Source organism: Typopeltis vanoorti, chromosome 13 (assembly GCF_054136105.1).
Source record: "Typopeltis vanoorti isolate ZY-2024b chromosome 13, IOZ_Tvanoo_1.0, whole genome shotgun sequence".
NCBI classification, from domain to species: domain Eukaryota; kingdom Metazoa; phylum Arthropoda; class Arachnida; order Uropygi; family Thelyphonidae; genus Typopeltis; species Typopeltis vanoorti.
Genome location: NC_143561.1, coordinates 51,722,289 through 51,749,990, shown reverse-complemented (window position 1 = coordinate 51,749,990; position 27,702 = coordinate 51,722,289). Strand labels below are relative to the sequence as shown.

The window sequence follows — 27,702 nt, the reverse complement described above, 5'->3', positions numbered from 1 at the left end:
CTTGGTTGAACAGCAGGAAGTACTCAGGACAAGGGGGCCATCTCCCTGGAATTTGCAAAAAGAAACTGTGAGAAAGAGGGTGTGGAGTGGTTTCTTTGCATGGAGGGTGGTTGAACCATGGAATGCACTGCCTGATGGAGTGGTGAGAGCGAGAACGGTCAATGCGTTTAAGGAGTTGTATAATAGACTTTGTGTTTCCTAGGAGGGACCTCCCTCGACGAGTCTTGTGTTTCTTAGAAAGAACCTCCCATGATGAGTCTTTTGACTCCATGGAAGCCTAAATAATAATAATAATAAAAGTAGATTTAAAATAATTCTTAGATTACTTTACAGAACTTTGGAGAGATAATACTAACATCTAAAAAAATTACACCAAAAACTTGAAAATGATTTAGATGATATCAATAATAATAACAATGAAAGAATTAAAAGAAAACCTAAGTAAAACAAAAAATCATAAATCAGCTAGAAAAGATGGAATAGATGCTAAACTGTATAAATTTTCTGGAAAAAAAATTTCATTAGAGATTATTAAGATTATTAATCTGGAGAAGCTAGTTAAGAAAAGGATTCAGAACTGGGTTGACAACAGTATAACTCTCTTTAATGGACAGCATAGGTTTCTAAAGGAAGATTGTGTTTAAGCAACCTGTTTACTTATTATAAGAAGGAGACGAATACATTGGACAAAGGGGATTCATATGTAGATTTTGCAAAGGCTTTCAGTAGACTGCCACATGACACACTAGTAGTTACACTGGAACAGATGGGGTTGAAATAGAAGATTAGTGCATTATATTGGAGACTAGTTGTCTGACAGATATCAGCAGGTTGTGTATAGAGGAGTGATATCTCAGAAGAGGAACGTCACTAGTGGCATGCCCAAGGGATATGTTTTGGAGCCATTGTTCTTTAATTTGTATGTAAATTGTATTAAAAGGGCTTAAATAGTGATTGCTTGTAGATGATGCAAAGTTGGGGAGTATTATGAGAAGTAGAGTAGATGTCATAGCTTTGCAAGAGGACCTAAATAAACTGCCTGAATGAGCAAGTGCAGATATCAGTTTCATGTTGCAAAGTGTAAGGTTTTAAAATTTGGGAAGCAAAGATGAGATGTAGAGTATAGGATATTTTAGCGGAGATAAAAAATCTGGGAGTGATGATGGATAGGGACTTGAAATTTCATGGACATTTTGCTAAAATTGTGAGGATAACACAGCAGATTATGGGAATTATGTGGAGAACATGATGTGAAGAAATAAGGATGTTTTGATTCCATTGTACAAGGCTTTGATCAGACTGCATATGGATTTCAGTGCACAGACATGATCACCAGGCTTTCTAAAGGATGATGAGATGTTGAGAGAGGTTCAAATACAATTATCTAAGTTGGTTTCTGGTCTCTGAAATATAAGGACACATTGAAATCATGCAAATTATAGAGCCTAGTGGATATCAGCAAGAGAGGAGACATGATCGAGAAGACGTATAAGTTGGTAAGGTATAATTACCGGATTAACGTGGATGAAATTTTTCAAAGACTATCTGGTGACAGGGGGATAATGATCCATGGAAGCTGTATAAAGTGGGTGTGAGGAAGGAGTGATAAATAGAATTTTTGCATGGAGATTTGTGGTCATTGGAATGCATTTAAGTCAAGGTATAATGAGCAGTGTATGCGAGAGCGGGATCTCTCACAATGTCTATGGAGGTCTGTTGATAATAATAATAATAATTTAATTTTTTAAAATAAAATATATACAAATGGACAAATACCAACAGAATGGAATACAAACATAGTAGTACCTATATTTAAAAACATGAATAAACCTGCTGATTACAAAGGTCTTAGTTTACTGAATACATGCTATAAAATATCTAGTAGAATAATTAATGAAAACTTGAAAAAATATAGCAAAAAAAAATATTATTAGAATGTTAAAATGGATTTAGAAAAGGATGTTCTACAATGGATGCAGTTTTTTTGGTTAAAACTATTTACAAAGAAGATAATTTAATTTAGAAACTCAACTTTTGTTTATATATTATGAAAAGCATTTGATAAAGAATATATCACACAAATATATATATATATATATATTTATATATAAATAAATAAATAAATATACTAATATTTTATTACATGCAATACTAAATGTATACAGATATAATGAAATAAATAAGGCGGCCTGGCTGGCCAAGTGGTTAGCATATCCATTCTCCAGCCTGCAGGTTCAAATCCCACTGAGGACATGGATGTTTGTGATTTTCTGTGAAAATACTAGTGGTGGTAGTGGGCAATAGATGGTGTTGGTATAGATGATGTGGTTCGCTGTAGTTGGTGGATTAAGTGTAGTGGAGACAGAGTTGTAGAGTAGGTGCCCTCCCTCGATGATTATTATTATTATTACTTAACACCTCTGGGACTCCCTGGAGGTGTTAAGTAATAATAATAATAACTGAAAAAATATCTTAAAAACAATCTGTAAACCAAGGTGTAAGACAGGGATGGAAGACGATTTATAAAAAAACAATATATATACCGTATATATATGTCGGCGTATAAGATTAGGCTGAATTCACTGGATTTGAACTGGGTTCCATATGACGAGAAAATGGTCATGATTGAATCTGGACGAAAGTATAGAATTTCAAGCTACTTCAGGATGGTGCAATTGTTTTATGAACAGACAAAATCTGGCTATTTTTAGGTTTTAAGCTTATGTCGGTTATATAAGATGACCCCCCCCAATTTCTTCTTTCTTTTATTAATGCAATGTTAGGTATTGTTGTTATATCCATTATTTTTATATCTATGCATATCCGTTATATTTTGCATAGCATAGATTTAGTATTTATGCAAATTACCCTAAAAAAGTGATTAGCCCAAATTTATTAATTTTTAATTTTTTTTAATTTTAGGATTATTAAAATTGCTATCATTTAAAATCATGGAACCAGCAACAAAACAAAGAAAGCTGAAATGGCAAAGCAAACTAATAACTGTGCTGCTGCAAGAAAGTTTGATATAACTGAGAAGATGGTAAGAGAATGGAGGAAGAAAGATATTTTTTAAAAATTGCCAAAGAAAAAATGTGCGATGAGAACAGGGATCACCCGATGGCCGCAACTGGAAAATCACGTTGCAGAATGGGTATTCAAACAAAGGCAGAATGGTTATCTTGTTACAAGAAATATGATTCGAGCATATCCACTAAAATGGTCAAGATTGAATCCAGATGAAAGTATTACTTCAAGCTACTTCAGGATGGTGTAATCGTTTTATGAACAGACAAAATCTGGTAATACGGCAAAAAACGAAAATTGCTCAAAAACTACCAGCAGATCTTGCCCACAAACTTACCAGTTTCTGTAAATTTATTATTCAAGAGACAAGAATAAATAAATTTCTATTGTCAAATATTGGAAATATGGATAAACTCCTATGAGCTTTGATATGATCAACAATAAAACAGTGGAGTCTAAAGGTAGTAAAGAGTGTGCTAGTTTGAAGTACAGGTCATGAAAAAACAAGGTTTGCAGTTGTGTTGTCATGTTTGACTGATGGAACAAAGTTAAAACCAATGATCATCTTCAAATGTAAAACTAAACCTAAGATAAAATTTCCTTCGGGTGTTTTTGTACATTTTCATGAAAAAGGATGGATGGACAAAAATTATGTGAAATTATGGATAAATAATGTGTGAAACACGCGACCAAGCGGTATAATGAAGAAACGCAGTTTATTAGTATGGGATATGTTTCGTACTCATTTAACTGAAAATACTAAAAGTCTTCTAGAAAAAAATAACACAAAAATTACTGTTACCATGTGGTTTAACTTCTATATTGCAACCACTAGGAGTCTGCTTGAACAAACCATTTAAAGATCACATGCGAGAAGAGTGGAATAACTGATGTTGACTGGTAAAAAATCATTTACAAACAGTGGATCTATGAGCACTGCATCACTTGATATGTTGTGCAATTTTGTGATCAAAGCATGGAATGAAGTAAAAGTAGAGAGAAATTATGAACATGAGACTATTAGTTAAAAAAAAAAAAATTTGCTCAGGGAATGCTAGATTATGTTGGACTCTGAATGATGTATTAACAATTTCCATTTCTCTTCATTCAGAATCCAACAGTTATCTAACTTTGAAGCAAACTTCAAAATATTATTTTTTCTGCTCTTTATGTATATTGGTTGCTTTTAAAAATCTTAGCAACAAATACACTAGTTTCACCGTTTTCCAATTTATTAATAACCGTTGTCTTATCTTCTGTTGATATCACATTGCAGTTTCTTTTGCCTTCAGATGCTATTATCAACACATAGTGGAAGCAGTATTAAAATTAAAAGCAAAATGACAATATTTTACTTTGAAATAGCCACAAACAAAAACTTGAACATTGAGCAATTGGAAATAAAATGCTTGCAATAACCTCATGCTGCAGTGGCTCACAGTAGACTAACTGAAAGCTAACCATCCTCCCAATATTCTTCCCTGCTGATAGTGGACAATGGTACAACAGACAATAATGGATCAAGGTCACAGGAAACTGTCCTAGGTAACACAATAGCTATTGCTAACATTTGATTTTTAATTGGACTAATCACAAATAAATGCTATTTCTATGCTATAGTGCATATCTTCAACTAAATAATCAGAAACAAATGCATTAAGTGGCAGGAGTAATATTTCAGCATGACAACCAGTGCACTAAAAATAAATTTTGGGAAGCCAGTGGTTTGGATAATAGATATTTTACTGCATTGGCAGACTTTCTTTACAAGTGCTTAGGAATTTCACCTTTTTTATTTATGCTTTCCTGTCATTATTTTCTTTTTATTTGTTCTGCATGCTATGTGATATATACAAGATGCTTAGCCTTGTGTTATTCTCTGAAGTTGGCAGCAGTTAATTTTGAAAGGGTATAATGTATTTTGTTTTCTTCAATTACAGCAATTTAAAAATGATGTATTCCATACCTTTCATGAAAATATAAATGATAAAGCTGCATGCACTTAACTTAGAATTTTTTAACAAATAAAATTATCTGAAAAATTAGTATAGACAACATCAGATAATGGCCTTTTTTGCAATTTATCTTAAAAGTAAATTCAAAGATCATTTGAAATCAGTCATCTAACATCTTAGGTAGATATATGTTCAAAAGAGATACTTATTTTACAGTTAATCAGTTTAGCCAAAGGAGTTCATAATAAGTGCCTTGAAAAATCGCCATTTAAACTAGGTGCATATTACAAAGTTCAGATGTGGGAATGTGTTCCTGGCCGCTCACACCAGGTAATATTTAATGAAAATACACAATTTCATTATATTATAATGCATTACCTGACTAGATATTAAATGCACATTTGTGTACTTATGTTGTTGTTATTATTATTTTATTTTTTTTATTGTTACTCATGAAATATCCTATGAAAGGTTATTTGCAAACCTATATAGTACATTTTGCACCGTGGGCAGGCTAAGGATTTTTTTTATCAATTTTATTATTTTATTTTTGTATTTTTTAAAATTTATTTTTTACATAGTCGAAACCCTGCTCTAGAGACCAAGCATGGAACTTTTTAAAGCTATTTCAGGCCTCCAATAAGTAGGGCAGTGGTGTCTCACACCGGTCAATGAATTTATTTCCATCTACAGACAATCACAAACATCCATGTCCATGGTCATGATTGAATCTGGACGAAAGTATAGAATTTCAAGCTACTTCAGGATGGTGCAATTGTTTTATGAACAGACAAAATCTGGCTATTTTTAGGTTTTAAGCTTATGTCGGTTATATAAGATGACCCCCCCCAATTTCTTCTTTCTTTTATTAATGCAATGTTAGGTATTGTTGTTATATCCATTATTTTTATATCTATGCATATCCGTTATATTTTGCATAGCATAGATTTAGTATTTATGCAAATTACCCTAAAAAAGTGATTAGCCCAAATTTATTAATTTTTAATTTTTTTTAATTTTAGGATTATTAAAATTGCTATCATTTAAAATCATGGAACCAGCAACAAAACAAAGAAAGCTGAAATGGCAAAGCAAACTAATAACTGTGCTGCTGCAAGAAAGTTTGATATAACTGAGAAGATGGTAAGAGAATGGAGGAAGAAAGATATTTTTTAAAAATTGCCAAAGAAAAAATGTGCGATGAGAACAGGGATCACCCGATGGCCGCAACTGGAAAATCACGTTGCAGAATGGGTATTCAAACAAAGGCAGAATGGTTATCTTGTTACAAGAAATATGATTCGAGCATATCCACTAAAATGGTCAAGATTGAATCCAGATGAAAGTATTACTTCAAGCTACTTCAGGATGGTGTAATCGTTTTATGAACAGACAAAATCTGGTAATACGGCAAAAAACGAAAATTGCTCAAAAACTACCAGCAGATCTTGCCCACAAACTTACCAGTTTCTGTAAATTTATTATTCAAGAGACAAGAATAAATAAATTTCTATTGTCAAATATTGGAAATATGGATAAACTCCTATGAGCTTTGATATGATCAACAATAAAACAGTGGAGTCTAAAGGTAGTAAAGAGTGTGCTAGTTTGAAGTACAGGTCATGAAAAAACAAGGTTTGCAGTTGTGTTGTCATGTTTGACTGATGGAACAAAGTTAAAACCAATGATCATCTTCAAATGTAAAACTAAACCTAAGATAAAATTTCCTTCGGGTGTTTTTGTACATTTTCATGAAAAAGGATGGATGGACAAAAATTATGTGAAATTATGGATAAATAATGTGTGAAACACGCGACCAAGCGGTATAATGAAGAAACGCAGTTTATTAGTATGGGATATGTTTCGTACTCATTTAACTGAAAATACTAAAAGTCTTCTAGAAAAAAATAACACAAAAATTACTGTTACCATGTGGTTTAACTTCTATATTGCAACCACTAGGAGTCTGCTTGAACAAACCATTTAAAGATCACATGCGAGAAGAGTGGAATAACTGATGTTGACTGGTAAAAAATCATTTACAAACAGTGGATCTATGAGCACTGCATCACTTGATATGTTGTGCAATTTTGTGATCAAAGCATGGAATGAAGTAAAAGTAGAGAGTAATAAAATCATTTAAAAAGTGTGGTATCTCTAATCTTATGGACGGTATGGAAGATGATCTGTTATGCGACACTGATGACAATAAAAACAAAATCAATTCACTGGATTCGAACTGGGATCCATATGACGATCGTTTAAACAATGAATCTGAAGAACTATTTTCAGCAGATGAAGAAAATTAACATGAAAATTGAGGTTAATAATTATTATTTGTTTTTTAAGACTAACATCTATTGTAATATTTTAAATAAATTTATGTAACAAAAAATGAATCTGATTTGTTATAAATACTGCCTATTTTTTATATAACAATGTATTGTAACTACCTAAATGTTCATCCAAGAAATTAAGCTTCCCTTTTTATACTCGCCATATAAGATGACCCATGATTTAAAGGGGTTTTCTGTAGTATTTGAGAGTCGTCTTATACGCTGACATATATGGTAATTTAAACATCATAGTAGAACACTTTGGAATTAGATTTTGCCCACAATGGCAGTTCGTCAATAAAATCTCAGAAGTAAAATAGTTATTAATAAGAAAATAATAAAACAGGTAAATACTTTTTAATTATTTTGGATGTGAAATATCATATGAAGGGAAGAAAAAGACATCAAATTAAAAACTTCAAAATTAAAAAAAAAAGAATACTTTAGCAGACCACAATCTGATGTGAAAAGAATTTCTATACTCTACCTTAAAGGAACAGCTGAACAAAGAGCATGGTTTATTTGCATGTACAGTCTACACACTTCATTCAAACCAGATTGGAAACTGTCTTCTTTTCTACCATCTAACAAGGACAAATTACCACCTCTGTCCTTACTAGGTGTTCTATCAAGTGTCTTGTTTGTATTCACTTTGTTACTTTGAACAGACTAGCCATTCTGCTAAGATTAGAATCCAAGAACATCAGAACTATTTCATTTTTAGAATGTGACAAGCCTGGCCTTGTTTCCTATACCACTGACACTGGACATAAGAATTTTTGGAACTACCAAGATTCTTCATTCTATAAGATTCAAATTTGAGTTCCTTGAAATATGTAAAACCTTACAAAAATCATCCCGACCTTGACCACTTTGAGTGTATGCCAGTTTCCAGGTTCTGGAAAGTCAATGCCATGAACTGTTAATATTTTTTTTCTTTTTAATATTTTATTTAAGTTATTTAATTTAAATAACTTAAAAAATTAATTCTGTAAATGAATTTAAGAAGAGGTATGATCGATATTGTTTTGATAGTTTGGGTCTCCCACAATGAGTCTATTGACTCCATGGAGATACCCATAATAATAATAATAATAATTTTTACTTGCAGAAATTACCTAACTTGTAACTTTGAACTCTAATAGTGCATTCTCCTGTCAACTCTACTGTGACCACGACACAATCTTGTGATTCGTGTTTTGTATTGAATGTAGTTAAGGGATTTTCTTTTCTCTTCCTGACGATGTTCATGTTATATTGTATGAAATATGTTGAAGTTTTTAATAACTTCTATACTTTTCCACATATGTGTTAGTAGTGTAAATGTTCTCCAACAAAAATCAATAACAGACGACAAAATATTGACTTACTGAATATCATATTAACTTAGGATTTGATTTTTTTTAAACAGCTACAAACATCAAACAAAAGATAACAAAAATCTGATTCTCAAAACAGATGCTCATCATGCACCTAGAGACTAAAACAAAACTAAGCATATCTGAATATAAAGAGAGAGAGAGAGATAATATGACAAGCTGGTAACAATTAACATATATAAAAGCACAACACACACACATACAAATTTACTAACCTTGAATGAAAGTTCCAAGTTTTCTCCTCCCCACACTCTCAGCTCACTGTCATAAGTACCTAACTTTTCAAAAAATGTCTTGCTAATTGCAAAAATACCTCCTGCCATTGTTGGAGACCTACACAAAACCATGAACAGTTGAAATTTTATTCAAATTTCAGTAAAACTTCAAAAGATTGTTATTAATTATCAAGGAAATCAGTTGTGAATGCAAAATTATTCACATTCATAACTATTCATGCCAATACATGTCATTTGCATATTTAAAAATGAGCCTACATGAAATCAATATTGTCAGTAACATCTTTAGATGAATCCCATCTGGATTCAACGAAAAGGTGTGATGTTCATTCAACAACAGTAACAATACAATCTTTGAATCCCATGTGGAACTCAAGGGACATTTATAATGGTTTTTAACTCAAGGTGAGCTGGCCAGTTTCATATTATTATTAATTATAATGCCAAACTTCCAAGGAATCAACAGACTTATTGTGAGAGGTTTTACTCAGGGACCAACGTACCTATCATACTGAACCATAAACTCATTAACTGCAGCATTCAATTCACAACACATTTGAGCAATGCAGTCCACCAACCTACCATTCTCCATTTAAAAAACATCTACTCCTCACTCCCTTGTTCACCATCTTTGCTGTACCTTTACAACCTCCAAAGTTGGTAATTTGTTCTCCCCTCTTACCTTCCACTCAGTATGTAACACTTTCTGTATTAATCCAGTAAACTCTTTGCAAACTTAAATATCTTTATCATATCACTTATTTTTTGCCTAATCAGTATACTGAAATTTATATTCCCTCAACCTCTCCTAATAACCAACATTCCAGAGCTTTGATATTGCCCTTAGTTACAATCACTGGATTCTGTCCAGAGTTTCAAAATCACAAGGGAATCTATACAACCTAATCAGAGAGCAACAGACAATGTGTAGTCTAATCAATGCTTCATAAAGTGGCACAATAACCTCTTTATCCCTACTTGTTAGTTTGCTCCTTTTCATTAGCAATACCCAGTGCAGTCTTTGCAACAGTTGCTGTGCCTTCTGAACTTCTGTTCAAAGTGCATGGTCAACAACTTGCACTTTGAAGTGCAGAGAAACATATTTAAAATGCAGCACTCACTCATTCATTCAAACTAAATCTATTTAAATCTTCCAGAAAAAAGTTAGCAGCACCCCTTGTAATTTTAAGCACCTCTATAGTACAAATGGAAGAACAATGGGACACTGCACCCTTCAACTGGAAAAGACCTGAGTTTGATTCTCATTGCAATGAGAGGAATCTTTATATAGGTTTTATCAACTAAAGGTGATTTAATAAAATAGCACATGGAGATAGCAGAGCTTTTTTTCCCAGCAACTCGGGTTTTTGATCCTGCATACAAGCAAATCAACCCAAGTATACAAGCAATTTACAGACAAAAAAATACTATTAGTGGTGGGATGATGTGAATGATGAATTGTGGCATAGTGTATATATGTTGAATCTTGAATGGAAAATTTTATTTTTAAATTTGGTTTATTCAGGATTCAACAAGAATTGGAAAACAATTAAGAGATACTTGAGCTTTAGTATAGAACCTAATTGTGAAAGGGGGGGTATATAGAATGAATAATTTATATAATGATACAAAGCATGAATCAAAAATGGCAATTATTCTGTGTGAAGAATTATGTTTTAGTTAATTGTAACGGCCATAATATGTTCTATGTGAAACGTACGTAATCTAAAGTTCAAAGTGCTTGGGTGAGCATTACGCTTGTGGCAGTATAAATTATCGGAAAGCAGCTCACGCTCAAATTCGCCGAAGATGCTGACCTAAGGAAACACGGTGACCCAGATGGACTAGCAGGTAAAGGTGAGTGTCAGGCGAAGATTTGTAAGAAAAGAGAGCACTAAAGGTGCAAAATAAAAAGGGTTAGCCCCCCCCCCCTTGCAGAGGGCTTTTTGATCATGGCACTTTCGCCCTTGCTCGGGTCATGACCATTTGTTTTTTACCTGCTCTTCTCGGACGAGCGGTTCTATCTTGCCTTGTGATGGATCCAGGATAGCCCATAGATATTCTATATTGGCAGCTGTAGTTCCCATATCCGTGACCGCGATGTGGAATAGGATCACCGGAAACAGAACCAGACCAACGTGGATAGATCACCAGCCATGCTGAAAGGGGCAGATGAGACGTACACCATGTATGACCACATGCATAAAGGTAATTCTACGATGTTCCAAACTAAGTTTTCAAGAAAGGAGAACCCAGTACTGTATGCAGAAAGTGAACTATCTTGGTAAAGTAATGTTTTATTCTCCCTTATGTTAGAAGAGAAGCATGCTGTAAAATAAGTGTGAATTGCAGTTAAGTATTAAGTGTGAACGAACATTCTAGTGAGGAACTTTAGGTGATTAGCATCAACTGCAAAAGTCTAGCTCTATAGGCATCTTTGTCTCATATTGTGAATTAAGTAGAGTGTGATAATTGTGATTTGTAGTCTTTGACATAGATTGATAGGATAAATTGAGAAGATTAGAGTTTTGATATATGTATTGTGTACAGTCAAATGAGTGGAATCTTAAAAGGAGCCTATGTTAAATTTCCAATTAAGTTCTAAATATCAATGATAGCTCCTCACCCCTGAGTATGACTTTAATCTAATAGTGAGAATGAATGTAACTATGTACAATTTAGTGATCTTAATAAATGTTCTTTATGTTTTAACCTGAAATTAGCCTGTGCCTGAATTCAACTCATTGCTCATAAATTCGGAACCTAATGCGGAGAATAATTTAATATTTATAGGCCACGATTGCAAACATCATTGAGTATAATTAGTTAGATAATTAGGTGCTGAAAGATAAGTGTAAGGATAATCACCTCTGTATAATTTCTGAGAGAGGTTCCCTGGTTAAGGATTCCTCCTAACCTAAGGATACTAGCTGGCGCAGCAGAACAAATAAATTTGCCAGTATCTGACAGGGAAACAACTCCAGACAGTAATTACAAGGGACTTGTCTCCAACAAGGAAATAGGCCCTTTGTCCGAGAGTTCAATACACGTGGTTACTCTAAGTAGTCGGCCAAGTAGATAGATAGCCTTCGTAGTTTAGCACCATAGCTTGTGTTAAGATAGGATTATCAAGATAAGTTTAAGGCAGAAATAAAGTAAAATCGATTAACACAAGGACGAGATATTGAATATAGATATAGAATTAAAATAAAGAATTGAAGGCAGATATTGAAAGTAAAGAAAGTGAATAAAATATAAATACACATAAATATAACATATATAGTAGTATAGTCGTTTTTGATGATGGTGATTTTTTGGGTGAACCAAGTAGTATCACATAATAATAATAACTCTCCCCAAATTCACCCAAATTCATTTGGGTGAACCAAGTAGTATCACATAATAATAATAACTCTCCCCAAATTCACCCAAATTCATTTGGGTGAACCAAGTAGTATCACATAATAATAATAACTCTCCCCAAATTCATAAGAAATGAGTTAAACAGTCGGGTTCAAGAACAGAACCATGTGGCACACCACTGATTACCTTTCTTTTCTGATACCCTGCCCTACCATATATAATTTGATTGTATCATCCAGAAGGCCAGTTCCAGCCCATCTAACCATCTCCCCTACCTTGCACTCAAATTTGTTACTCGACAATTTATCCAATGCTGGAAAGACCACAACTGTATATGAGTCTCCCATTATCCAACACATTTCAAAACTGCCTTTCAAAAACCTATGCTGACCATCACCACCAGAAAATTCTAGGTCCAACAATCCAATCATGCATTCTATTTTCTTCCTAAACAATCTCCCCCAACATCTTAAATACAATTGCACATATATGGAATGGTCTATAAGTGAAAATTTCTGTTTTAGAACCATGGATGTGAAAGGGAAATTATGTTGTCTCCTTTCTATTCATTAGGATTCCTCACACTGAGACTATCATTTAATAACTGGGGTCAGTGGCATAGCTAACTCTTTTCCACATTCTCTTAAAATACATGACGAAGATATGTCATACATTTCCACAGCCTTATTAATATCTAGCCTGATCAACTCTTGATACACCTCTGATTCTTTTACTTCTAATCCTTCTATTATTTGCCTCCCATTATAAGATTATTGAGCAGAGTGAAAGACAACAGAGTTGTAGGAAGAGTAGGTGGTGTGTTGCTCAGGTATGACAACGATGAGTTTAGGTGGAAAGCAAAGATTGTGAATAGTATGTTAGTGGAAAAATATGAAGAGAAAAGAGTGCAGATTGTGAAGGATGAATATAACTGTATGAAATGCATTTCAATAGTTTTGATGTGAGTCATGTGGAAAGATTGCTGCTGGAAGGAAGCAAAATAAGTGATGCAAACAAAGTATCAGCAGAAGTCAGAGGCAATGTAAATGATCAAGAAAGTAGACCAAGTGAAACCAAAGTGATTGTGAATGAAGATTAAAGAAGTGTGAAAGATGAGAACATGAATTGAACTTAGGGAAATGAGGAGAGAGGGGGGGGGGAGGTCAGGGAGACACAGTGTAAGGAAAGTGGATTCTGAAAGAAGTGATCAATACATGTATGAGGATGGTCAGCATAGGGATGAGATGGGATGGCCTTGAATGCATGAGGAGTAGTTGAGCCTGGGGAGAAAGACGAATCAAAGAATAAAAGGTGAGCAGACTAAAGCAAATGCGAAATCGCTGATGGGAGGGGGGGGGGGCATGCATAGGACTGGTTATAAAACAAGAAATGAATCGGTATACTTATTTACGGACAAGAGAAAAATAAGTCATGGCATTTAAAGGTCAAGATCATGTTAGATCAAAAACAATCATAGAGAATAGAACAGGTGAAACAATTTAATTATTTAGGCTGCATAATAATATCTCAAAGATATAGATGAAAAATAAATAAAGGAATTCCAGAAAATCTATAGAATAATTAAAAGGACACTGAATAAAAAAAAAAGAATAATGGCTAATTGAAAAAAAAAGATGGAGTAAACCAGCTGAAGAAATGAGATTTTTAAGAGTGGCTAAAGGTTATTCAAAATTGAGCAAAACTGATATATACAACATAAATGAATTGCCTCCGTAGCTCAGTCAGTATAGATGAAGCCCTTTGGTCAGAAAGACCTGGGTTCACATCAGTGACGTGAGGAACTTTATCTGGTCTCTTTCGACTGAAGGTGAGTTAGCCAGTGTCATATGGATATAGTGGGGGGGGGGGGTTTCACCCGGAAACTCAGGTTTTTCTTCCTCCCAGAACAGGCAAACCGGTCTCATGAACACACATGGATTACAGTCATGAATACATCCCAGCCACATATGCCAATCCCGAGCCCGGATAAAATTGGGGGGGGGGGGGGGGGAAGCAATGGTGAACTATCCTATAAAAATCTCAAAAGGAATATTTTGTGGGGAAGCCTGCAGTTGGAAACGACTGAAAGGGAAAACTTGAAGAATAGATACTTATTTAAAATGCAGAAGTATCAGAAATAAGGGAGATGAAATTGGTGTATCGATTGAGTTTATTCACCCGAAAATAGTTGGAATAAGTGAAACATGTTGGATGAGAATATCCTGACAGGAATAGAAATGGAAGGGTATGATATAGAGGGGTATGGAAGAAGAGCTCCTGATTCAGATAAGTTATTCTAGGAATAATTAATTATATATGGGTAATTGTTTGAGTAAGAGCAGCTGTAAACGTTGTGCGCTACCGGTATTATTAGTGTGGGGAATTTTTCTTGCCTACACTTAATTACGAAATCGTTATTATTAGACCTAGTAACCTGCAGGGGGGGAAAAAATGGTGGCGACATTGTCATTCCATGATTTTAATTTAGATTTCAGTCGTTTCGTTAAGTGTGAGGTCTGTTATATGTATCCCTTCAATTACATAAATGATTTGTGGATGTTTAGCATGGATGGAAGAAGGGTGTGTGTGCGAAGTGTGACCTGAATGAGGAACTGATGAATGCAAATATGAAATTGATGACAGAAAGTGTTAGTAACAATTGTGTCGTGAGTGCATGTTTGAAAGAGAAGGATGGTGAGTAAGAGAGGCGAAAAATGTTAAAAAAATCAGGAAAAAAGAAAAAGAGCGATTTGAAAACCGTAACGGATGTTAAAAGGGACAAAAGTGAGGCGAGAGTACTGGAAAGAAATGAAATTGAGAGAACGAATGAAAGTAGAAATGGCGTGATGAGGAAATCGCAGGTGAAAAAAATCGAAAGAATAAATGATAGCGAATAAAGAATGAATGATGGTGAAAGTTGGACGCATATTGGACTGAAAGTACTGAAACAAAAAAAGATGAATGAGAGTAAAAGTGAGAAGAATGATAGCGAAAGTTGGATGTATGTTGGACCGAAAGTACGGAAACAAAGAAGGATGAATGAGAGGGAAAGTGAGAAGAGGGGGTCGAGAGTTAGAAAGTTAGAAAGATTTAATGATAGAGAGAGAGAGAATCTGTCACGAGATTCGGAAAGTGAATTGGATTGGATGAGGCAAGAAATGAAATGGATGCAGAATGAAATTAAGAGAATTCGGGTCAGAACTATTAAAATAAATCATGATGGCATGAAAGAGTTAACGAAAGATGAGCAAGTGGCGTTGTATGGCGACTCCATTATTAAAAGTGTGCTAGAGGATAAAATGCACAGGGTATGTTTTCCAGGCGGTAAAATGAGTAATTGAGTAAAATGAGTGATTGAGTAAAATAAATGATAGCGAAAAAAGAATGAATGATGGTGAAAGTTGGACGCATATTGGACTGAAAGTACTGAAACAAAAAAAGATGAATGAGAGTAAAAGTGAGAAGAATGATAGCGAAAGTTGGATGTATGTTGGACCGAAAGTACGGAAACAAAGAAGGATGAATGAGTGATTGAGGCATTGGATATGAGGCGGGAGTGAGCAAAAGAGTTAATAGTATTAATTGGTACAAATGATTTGAGAGAAAACAAAAAGCATGTCAGAATGAATGTCAGGAGGCTGCTTGGAAAGATAAAAGAGAATAGTGTGACTGGAAGGGTAGTCAGTGTGTTGCCTAGGTATGATTGTGGTGAAATGAGGCGGAGAGCAAGGATTATGAATGATATTCTGGCTGAAATGTGTGAGGAGATGGGAGTACAGTTTGTTAATGTGTGGAATGAGTTTGAGGGACGAAGTGAGCTGTATGGGAGCGATGGACTGCATTTGAGTGGTTATGGTGTGAGTCGCCTGGAGAGACTGCTGCTGGAAAGTAGAGAAGTGAATAGAGAGAATGAATCAGATCGAGAGGGGGAGTGATGTGGAAGAGCAGGAGAGTAAGACAGGAGAGATTGAAGAAGTGGAAATGAATGGAGAAGTGAGTGGTAATAGAAAATGAGAGAATGGGTGTGCAAGAGGAGCAGGGAAACGGGGAGGCTCAGGGTAGACAGGGGTACACAGCATGAGAAAGGCGGATGCTCCAAGAGGAGATGAGAGCATGTGTAGACAAGAAAGAAAAGGGATGACCAGGGATCAAGAGAAAACAGATGAAATTGAAAAGGGTTCTAAAATGAAGAAGCAGAAAGGGAAATGGTCCCAGTCCAGCATGGAGAGATCACATCGAGTGAGTGGTATCAGTGGAACTAGCTGTAGATCCAGAAATGAGCTGTCGTGTTTGTATAACCAATGCTATACAAGAAGTATAAGAAACAAGGCGGATGAAATGGTTGCACTAATTGCGTCTGTTCACTCAAAGATTGTCGGAATAAGTGGGACATGGTTGGAAGAGGACAACATCCTGACAGGAATAGAGATGGAAGGGTATGATATGTTTCGTGAGGATAGAAGGGGTAAAAAGGGAGGGGGGGAGTGCTATTGATGATAGAGAAAGAGTTATGTCCATATAAGGTAGAGATGCAAGAGAGAAATAGGGCCAATGGTTTTGAGGCAGTATGGTGTGAGATAGAGGTGAATAGAATCAAATACTTGGTGGGATGTTGTTATAGATCTGGTAATGTGGATGGTGGTGGTGATAGTGAAATGTATAGTCAAATAAGCCAAGCAAATAAGAAAAGGGTGATCATTATGGGTGATCTTAATTATGGCAATATAGACTGGAATGAAGAGATAGCAACTGGAAGTAAAGAAAATGAGTTTCTTGAGTTTTTGAGGGATAACTACCTCAGACAGTATGTAACAGGGCACACGAGGATTAAGGGTCTTAGATTTGGTCATCTCATCAGAGGATGTAATTATAAATGAGGTGTCAAATCATCCACCAATTGGTGAAAGTGACCATGAGGTGATTACCTGGGTGGTTGCCAGCAGTGCAAGGACCCCTGTGAAAAAAGGGTATATGTGGAACTACAAGGGGGGGGGGGGGGTGATTATGAAGAGCTCAGGAGACAGCTTGCAGGTGTAGCATGGAATGAGGAGTTAGCTGGAAAAGAGATCAGTGCAGCTTGGGGGATTTTCAAAAACTATTTAGTAGATGCAATGTCTAAATGTATTCCAAGGGTGAGAAGGTTAAATAAGGTAGGTGTGAGATGGATGAATAAAGAGATTAAGTATGCGATACAGAGAAAAGCAGCATTGTGGAGGCAGCATAAGAGAAGTGGAAGTAACCAATTTCATGAAGTCTACAAAGACCAGGCAAGGAGGGTGACTTAGTTGGTGAGAGTAGCTAAAGAGAGGTATGAACAGCAGTTAGCTAATGAAGTCAAAAAGAATCCTAGGGAGCTCTTTCGATATGTAGCCAGCAAAAGAAAGAATGATTATGGAAGGATGACATTGATTGGAGGAAATGGTATAAAGACAGCTGTTGCAGAATGTGTGGTGGAGATACTTAATGAGCAGTTCACCCCCCCCCTCCCCCGCCATTGTAGTTCCACATATACCCTTTTTTCACAGGGGTCCTCAATCTCTCGAAGTCACATTCACAAGATCTTTCAATCTTGTGAACGTGACTTCGAGAGATTGAGAGCAGTTGATGATGGGGAGGAGAGACTGACTGTAAGTGAGCAAGAGGTGTTTGGGGATTTGAGTAAACTAGATGTAAATAAGGCTGTGGGACTTGATAATATATCACCACGTATTCTGAAGGAATGTGCCAGAAAGTTGACACCTGCCTTGACATATTTTTTTAATACGAGTCTTGCACTTGGTCAAGTTCCTAAAGAGTGGAAGGAGGGCAAGATTGTGCCACTTCATAAAGGAGGTGATCGAACTCAAGCATCAAACTATAGGCCTATCTCTGTGTCAGGTGTTGTGGTTAAGTTGTTGGAGAAGCTTGTGAGAACTAGGATCCAGAGTTGGGTTGACAACAATGGTATAATCTTTGATGGACAGCATGGATTTGCTAAAGGGAGGTCATTTTAGTAATCTACTTACTTATTACAATAAAGTGACTGCTTCCTTGGACAGAGGAGAAGGATACACAGTAATGTACTTGGATTTCGCAAAGGCTTCTGGTAGAGTACTTCATGATAAGTTGACAGTCAAACTAGAGCAGACGGGATTCGATATTAGATTAGTGCATTGGATTGGAGATTATCTATCTGATAGGTATCAACAAGTTGTGTATGGGGGGGGTGCGATATCCAGGAAAAGGAAAGTCACCAGTGGAGTGCCTCAGGGGTCTCTTTTAGGGCCATTACTATTTAACTTCTATATTAATGATATTGGTGAAGATTTGGATGGAGATATTCAGTTATTTGCAGATGATGCAAAGTTGGGACGAACCATAAAGAGTAGTGAAGATGTTGTGGCCTTGCAAGAAGACTTGAATAAATTGAGTGATTGGGCAAGCAAATGGGGATGTGAGTTCAATGTTGCAAAATGTAAGGTTTTAAAATTTGGAAAACAAAGATGGGATGCAGAATTTATGCTTGGTGAGAATATATTGTTGGAGGTAGAGGAAATAAGAGATCTGAGGGTGATAGTGGATAAGGATCTAAAATTTAGGGGACACATCGCCAAAATTGTGAAGACAACACAAAGACTTCTGGGAATGATGCGGAGGACACTGACGTGTAGAAGTAGGGAGATTCTTGTTCCATTGTATAAGGCTTTGATTAGGCCACACATGGACTATTGTGCCCAGATTTGGTCACCGGATTTTCAGAAGGATGAAGAGATGTTGGAAAGGGTCCAAAGGGGAACCGACTAAGGTGGTTTCTGCCTTGAGTTTGAGGAAAGATTGAGAAGATGTAAGTTGCAGAGTCTGGTGGAGAGAAGGAAGACGGGAGATATGATAGAGACCTACAATTTGGTAAAGGGTTGTTATAAGATCAATGGTGGAGAAGTTCTACAGAGAATAGTGGGAGATCAGGAGAGAAACAGAGGTCATCCCTGGAAACTGTATAAAGAGGGTGTGAGAAGCAGGTTTTTTTCATGCAGGGTTGTGAATGATTGGAATGCCTTGCCTGAGAGTGTGGTGTCTGCAAGGAGTTTGAGTGTGTTTAAGACACGGTATGATGAGATGTGTGTGTGTGTGTGTGTGTGTGTGTGATAAAAGGACCTCCCAGATGAGTCTTTGACTCCATGAGGTCTTGGGAAATAATAATAATATTTTTCATGAGGAGAGAAATGGGAAGGGGAAGTGCTGGTGATGATAGTGGGGGAATCATGCACAAGATTGAAATACAAAGGATCTAAAATCCTTTTAAAAGGAAAATTGCGACAGAGGTTTTGAAACAATATGGATCAAGATGGAGGTTGATAGGATTTAGTTGGGTATTGTTACACCCTGATATCTTGAGAATATAGAATTCTCAGCTATCATGGTGTAACATGAAGAAAAAATAAAATAAATTAAAAACCCTGCATTAAAAGATAAAAGTTTTTGAAACAATATGGATCAAGATGGAGGTTGATAGGATTTAGTTGGGTATTGTTACACCCTGATATCTTGAGAATATAGAATTCTCAGCTATCATGGTGTAACATGAAGAAAAAATAAAATAAATTAAAAACCCTGCATTAAAAGATAAAAGTTGAATTAATTAAAAGACAAGGAAAGATTCTTGCATCCAATAAAAAAAAAATAAAAATAAAGGTTTTGTTAGACTAACTAACAAAAGAGAGAAAATACTAATATTGTGATATGATTTAAATGAGAAAAGTTAAATAAATAAGACAGAAAAGGATTAGTCATAAGAGATGGTATGTGAGAGGCTAGAGATTAAGTTATTAAGTAAATTCATAGAAAAATTTTGAAAGGGGATTAAGTTAGAGGCTAGCAAAGAAAAACAACAGAAAATCGTTTAGGGTCAATTCCCGGATTGAGACATCGTTACGGGCCCGCCGATCAAATGACGTTAGGCAGAAAAACGCCACCGTAATTGGTCAGTGAGGTAAAAACAAGTAGGGGCGGAGAAAAGAAGTTAGAAAAAGTGCCATTAGGAGAACAGGTATAAAAGGGTTGGAAACCCCCCCCACGAGGCTTTGGTTTTGATTCTGTTCCAGGAGAGTCCTTCGCGAGCTGTTGCGTAGGGATTTCACGGTGATTTCCTGAATGGCGAAATAGGGGTTATATCTCCGGCGTCACAACATGGAAATGAAAGTGAGCGGGATTTCGGTTTTGTATTTCCTAAGTAAGAAGCGAAGAATGCCATAAAGTCAAAGAGAGGGAAACATATTCTTTGTGCATCGACTTCAGTGACAACTACGAAAAACGGAAGGAAGTAAAGAAATCGATGTCCACGTGGCGAGTTGCACAGCCGATATATAGATGATTCAAAAAGTGTTCGGAGTTATGAAAAGTTAAGCCAGCGTAAGCCTAGTTCAATTCCAAAAAGAACGTAGGAGAAGCAGATTATCGAAGAGGTTACATCAAAATAGTTCAATCAGAAGAAGGTAAAGGCCCGTATGAAAAACCCAAGAAAGAAAGGTACTGTAAAATATATCTAATGTTAACTAAAATTTGTCTGTGATAAGTATCATTATTCTAATATGGAACTGTTGAAGTGACCAAGGAAAATTTATACTAGGACTTTAGTATCTGACAGAATATATTAAAAGTAAGCTGGCTAGTGTTAATGCTATGTGAATAATTAAATGTCCTGAGAATATTGCATGTCTATTGTAATGTATAGGAAAGTTAAAATGTCATAGTTGTGTGTTAGTGCAGAAAGAGGTTTAGTTAATCTACTTAAGTTTGAATAGTTAAATAGTGTGAATTAATCTTATTTGTCCATGTCAAATGAATTTCCATGTTGAATGTGTATGGCAGCATGATTGTAATACTAGATATGTGTTAGTGCAGTAAATGGTTTAGTTAATCTACTTAAGTTTGAATAGTTAAATAGTGTGAATTAATCTTATTTGTCCACGTCAAGTGAATTTATGTGTTGAATTGTTATGGCGGCATGATCGTAATACTCAGTATAGGATCATAGCCTAATTACCTGTAATGAGCTAATGTTAGTTTATAAGCATTTAGTTTAGCATAAAATTGAGTAATCACAAAAGAATTGAATTGTACCATGTTAAGGAATTTAATAAACCTTTGTTCAATGATAAAAGAGTTGTCTGAAATTGCTGTCCAATGCACCACTTGAAAAATTACAAACCTAATCATGCGGGAAATTAAAGTTAAGAAACGAGATAAAGTGTCACGACTGCAACATAGTTACACTTTCAGGCATATTTGAGTTCTTTCTCCTTGTTTTTGTATATATTATCTTAAACTAAATATCCCAAAAGGCGCAGTATAAATACAAATATTAGGGGTACTAAGGGGAGAAATAACTTAGATATTAGTAAAAGTTTTGGTGATATCTCAAGCATAGATAATAGAAGAACATAGATAAGAGGAAATTACTAGATAGAATAAAAAATCGTAAATTGGGACACAACATAAATGGCGCAGCCGGTAGGATATAAAGTATAAGAAAGTTAATAGAATAGAATAAGAAGAATAGGTCACAACAGTATTACTATAAGCTGGAGAATGTTGAGTTTGGAGACAAAGAAATGTACAGGCAACTTTGCTTAGTGAGCAAGAGAAAGGTGATCGTTATAGGTGATTTTAATTACGGCAATACTGATTGAAATGAAGAAATAGCATAAGGGAATAAGGAGAATGAATTTCTTGATTTTTTTTTAAAACAAATATCTTAGGCAATATGTAACAGAGGTATATGAGTTAAGAGTCATAGATCTAATCATATATCAGAGGATGTGCTTTTGAATAGAGTGACCATGAAGTGATGATTGTAGCAGTGATCTGAGAACTTTTGTGAAGAAGAAATATATGTGGAAATAAAGAACTGATGATTATGAAAAACTTATGAGACAACTAGAAGCTATAGCATGGAAAGAGGAACTGAGTAGAAAGGAAATAGATGCTACTTGTAAATTAGTTTACTAAATAAGGTGGGAGTAAAATGATGAATGAAGGGATTAAGCATGAAATCTGGAAAAAGAACGCACCACAGTGGCAACACAATATAAATATTGATAATAATCAGTTGCATGTAGCGTACAAAGAGTGCAACAGCAAGGTGACTCAGTAAAGATAGCAAAAGTGCAGAATGAGTAAAAATTAGCCAGTCAAGTCAACAAAAATCCTGGTAAGTTCTTTCAATATGTGGCAAGTATAAAAAAGAAATGACTATGACAGGATGATATTAAGTTATGACAATGGTAGATTGGTAACTGATGAAGAGGATATAGATACAGGCAATATTCAATAAGCGGTTTATTGAAGTATTCCATTCTTGCGAAGGTGACATCATGAAAAGCTGAAGAGCAGAGAGTTTGTTGGAGGAGAGAATGATAGTGAATGAACATGGTAAAGAGGAATTAAATAAACTTAATTTTAATAAGGCTGTAAGACTTGATAATATATCCTCGCATGTTTGGAAGGAAAGCTCTAGAATGGGATCACTTTTGGCACACCTGTTTAACATGAGTCTTGCAACAAGGAAAGTCTCAAAGGAGTAGAAAATGAGAAAAATGTTCCACTTCACAAAGAGGGGAGGGAATAAGACTAAGATAGGCCAATCTGTGTGTCTTAGAGTTGTTCTTAAGCTGTTAGAGATGTTGGTGAGGACTAGGAGTCAGAATTGTGCTGATAGTAGTGTTCTATATGATGGTCAGTATGGGTTTGTTAGTGGGAGGTCATATTTTAGCAATCTGCTTATGTAGTACAACAAGGTGATAAATTCATTGGGTAATGAGATGAGTATACAGTGGTATATTTGGATTTTTTAAAGGCCTTTGATAGATTGCCACATGACAAACTGCTAACTAAACTGAAATGGATGGGACTGAACAAGAGACCAGTGAACTAGATAGGAGATGGCTGCCAGACAGATATCAGTGGGTTTTTTTTATGGGGGAGTGGTATTCTAAAAGAGGAAGCTGACCATTAAAGTACTGCAGTGGCCTGTCTTGGGGCCATTATTATTATTATGTGACACCTCCAAGGAGTCCAAGAATTCATTATTTAACTATATTAATGATAGTGGGACAAACTTAACTGGAGATGTGCAGTTTGCTGATGATGCAAAGTTGGGAAAAGCTATGACAAGCAGAGCTATTATAGCTTTGCAGGATTTCAATAGACTATGTAAGTGAAGCTATCAGTTTAGTACTGCAAAGTGTGTGATCTCGAAATTTGATAGGCAGATGCAGAGTATAAAATTAATGGAGAAATTTTGATGGGGTGGAAGAGATAAGAGATCTGAGGGAGTGATGATGGACAGAAAGTTGAAGCTTAAGGGGTCATACTGTTAAAATTGTAAGACCATCACAACAGATTATGGCAATGATAAGGAGGAGCTTCTCTTTGTAGAAGAGAAGAGGTATGGTACCTTTGTATAGTGACTTATTCAGGCTACATGGACTAGTGTATATATAGATTTGGTTTTCTAATATATTATAGGTTTTGTTTCTAATATCTTCATCCCCTGGTTTTCAAGGGGATGAGGATATATTAGACACTAAGTTGGTTTCATCTCTATGGAAAGATATGAGACAGATAGAGGGGAATGCAACTTGCATTCTCTCATTCACAAAGCTTTGTGAATAGAAGAAGACAAGATATGATTGTGATGTGTAAGTTGGTGAGGGAGGGATTATTACCAGATTAATGTGGAGGAGATTCTTCATAGAGTAGAGGGGAGAAAAGGGTAGAAAAAGAGGTCATCCCTAGAAGCTACGTTGTAAGGAGGGTGTGAGCAAGAAACAGGTTCTTTGCATGGAGAGTGGTCAGTGAGTGGAATGCATTGTCTGAAAGTATTGTGAGTGTAGAAGCTGCAAATAAGTTTAAAGAGTTTAATGATTTTTTTTTTTTTATTTGCATGAGAGTGTGGGCCTCCTGTGATGAGTTTTGACTCCATGGGGATCAAATGTTAATAATAAACCTTGGCATTGGAGTTGCCTCGGCACTAACTGAAAGGCAACTACAAAAGTTGCACTAATAAAAGGCAACTATACAGAAGTTTAAGCAATGCTCACATGCTAAAGCAATGATGAGGATTGTATTCTTATAAGGTGATGTTAATAATAATAATAATGACAAAATTCAAACTTAGGTCTTTTCATTAAGAAAAAAAAAGAACAAAGAGTCAAAACCTCTTGAGTCTGCTACTATGGACCTGAAAGTATGAGGAGTGCAACTGTATATAGGTTTAAGGAATTCAATTATATTTTTTGTATGAGGGTGTGGGTCCTTTGTGATGAGTCTTTTGACTCCATGAAAGCCTAATGTTAATAATAATAATAATGACACAATTCAAACTTAGGTATTTTTCTGTTGAAGGCCAAGATTTTCTCACCTGTTTTTCAAAAGGACGAAGAGATGTTGAAAAGGGCCCAGAGGCGACTAAGGTAGTTTGTGACCTCTGGAATGTTGAATATGAGGAAAGATTGAGAAAATGCAATTTACAGAGTCTGGTGGATAGGAGGAAGAGGGGGAGATATGATAGAGACCTACAAGTTAGTAAGGGGTTGTTATAGGATCAGTATTGGAGAGGTTCTACAGAAAACAGTAGGAGATCAGGGGTCATCCCTGGAAACTGTATAAAGAGGGTGTGAGCAGGGAAGTGAGAAGCAGGTTTTTTGTGTGCAGAGTTGTGAATGATTGGAATGCCTTGCCTGAGAGTGGGTGTCTGCAGAGAATTTGAGTGTGTTTAAAGCATGGTATGATGAGCTGTGTGTGTGTGTGTGTGTATATGATAAAAGGACCTCCTAGATGAGTCTTTGACTCCACTGGGTCTTAGGTAATAATAATAATAATAAATGTCATTCTTTCAACTGTATTACAGAGGCACTATTTGATATAACCCTCACAATAATTCAACAATTTACACGGGTAATTAATTTAATGTTTTATATTAATTTCTTTACCATTATAAAATATGTATTTATATAGAAATAGTGGATATTAAAGATCCAACATTATTTAAAAGCCAAATATATATAGGAACTTTGGAATTTTCGAAATTTTGACCAGACAGCTTATGAAAATACAATCCTCAGCATTGGAGTTGCCTTAGCATGCACTACTTAAAAGACATGAGCACTACTCAAGCTTCTGTATAGTTGCCTTTTATCAGTGACTTTTATAGTTGACTTTCAATTAGTGCTGAGTCAACTCTAATGCCAAGGATTGCATTCTCATTAGATCTCTTGTCAAAATTTCAAGACTTCTACAGATTCAACATACACTCTCTGTCCAAAAAGAAACCAAACTTTTCGAAGATAGAAGAAACTAGTGGCACCACCTGTTGTATCTTTTTGTTGTCAAAAGCAGCAACCTTCATTAGTGTTGTGTCAACTGTTTATGACATTTGTTTCATTAGAAGCCTGAGTTATAGTGCCAAGAGTGACAGTGTGTGTTTTGACGAATGGTCGGTCATCACGATATTCATGACGTACGCACCGAATTCTCGCTATCAATCGCTTCAAAACTTCGAGATAAAACTCACCATTGACCAATTGGCCAAGCGGAACAAATTCTTTGTGGATAATGCTCTTGGAATTGTAGAAACAAATCAGCATTGTCTTTATTTTTGACTTCTCCAAGCAACTTTTTTTCGGATGCCCCACTTCTGGTGGTCTCCACTCAGCACTCTGATGCTTTGTTTCGGGCTCATAATCAAAAAAACACCACGTTTTATCACCAGTAACAATCGTTTCAAGGAAGTTTGAATCCTTATGAGTGGTTTTAATGAGCTCCTTGCAGGGTTCAATTCGATACATTTTTTGGTCATCGGCCAACTTGTGGGGGAACAAATCGCAAATTCAATTTACGAAGGTCCAAACTCTTAGTCAAAATGTTGTGCACAGTTGATTTTGGAATCCCCAATTCATCTTCAATCAATCTCACATGCGATTTCGGTTTTTCTTTGATGAAATCATGCACTTTTTGGATGTTAACTTTGCTCAGTCCAGTTTTGGATGGCCCGGGTTTTCATCGTCCTCAAGCGTCTCACGACCACTTTGAAATCGCTTAAACCACTCGTAAACTTGAGCACGGAATAAGCATTCATCACCGTATGCTTTTTGAAGCATTTAATGTGTTTCGATAAAATATTTACCAAGTTTAACGCAAAAGTCAATTGCATCACTCTGTTTGAAACTCATTTTCCGACCGTTCGTCAAAACACACTGTCACTCTTGGCAGCACTATAACTTGGCTTCTAATGAAACAAATGTCATAAACAGTTGACACAACACTAATGAAGGTTGCCACTTTCGACAACAAAAGATACAACAGGTGGCACCACTAGTCTCTTCTATTTTCGAAAAGTTTGGTTTCTTTTTTGGACGGAGGGTGTATATCTGGCTTTGAAATAATGTTGGATCTTTAATATCCGTTATTTCTATATAGTTTATGTTGCTGAAATGAAGCCATATGGTTCTTTCTTTGATAATGTATCTGTATTTTTTAAATAAGTATCCCGAAAAATTTGCAGGAAATTCTGCATAAAAAAAGAAACTTGCATTTTGTCAAAAAAAAAAAAAAAAACTATCTCATTAAATATTTTTTTTATTAAAACAAATTCTTCCTTTAATTTTTCACTATAATCCTCCTCTTGAGAATGTATTGCTTCATTTCTGCATTTTTGCTTGTAATGTATATTCCCAATGGAATTCTAATATCACAGCAAATCTGCCACAGTTCAAAAACTACAGTTCTACTATATATGCAACTTAATCTAATGCATTTGTTATCAAGATATATTAAAAAAATATTAAAAGAAATAACTATACTTACCGAACAGGATCTGATGTGTTATGCTTCAATTTTTTTAATCTTTCGGGTAAAGATTGCCAAATGAAGTTTAGTTCCCAATTAAAACCTCCAATATTCACATCATGAGATGCAACATACTGAAAAGTGTCTGCCTTGATGATATCAATTACAGGGCAAGCAACTATAGTTGAATTCTGTGTAATACGATCCAAAAGTGGCACTAACCATCCTAACTTAAAAGAAAGAAAGAAAAATTGGATGTCTCAGAAAACTAAAACATAAATCTATCTGTCATATATATGATGGATGACAATATGTGTCAATTTCTACAAATGATTATTATTAAGGCTCAAAGAAATTCATAGAAAATTTTCTGTTTGATAGAAGAGTTAAGATGTTGTGGGGAGGGAGAATAAACAAGCAAAAATGCCAATTAATCCCCGAATCATAAAAAATGAAGAATACTTTTTTAACATGACTCTTACTCATTTAAAGTTGTAAATGTATATTACATTAGTACTGTGGGTGGGCTAAGGATATTTTCTGTTTTTATTAATTTTAGATAATTTTTAGATGATACTTC

At 35.4% G+C, this 27,702-nt stretch overlaps 1 protein-coding gene across 4 annotated transcripts in view; it reads right to left on the bottom strand.

Annotated features, from left to right (window-relative positions):
* The window catches only part of LOC150100148 (putative polypeptide N-acetylgalactosaminyltransferase 9), a 187,151-nt gene that overhangs the window by 63,097 nt on the left and 96,352 nt on the right, over nt 1–27,702 (bottom strand). For all 4 annotated transcript variants that reach the window (XM_090402384.1, XM_090402386.1, XM_090402385.1 and 1 more), the window contains 2 exons: nt 27,141–27,348; nt 8,913–9,030 (listed from right to left, as the gene is read on the bottom strand). In XM_090402384.1, the coding sequence (XP_090258510.1) occupies nt 8,913–9,030; nt 27,141–27,348 (326 nt within the window). The remainder of the gene's footprint in view (nt 1–8,912; nt 9,031–27,140; nt 27,349–27,702) is intronic.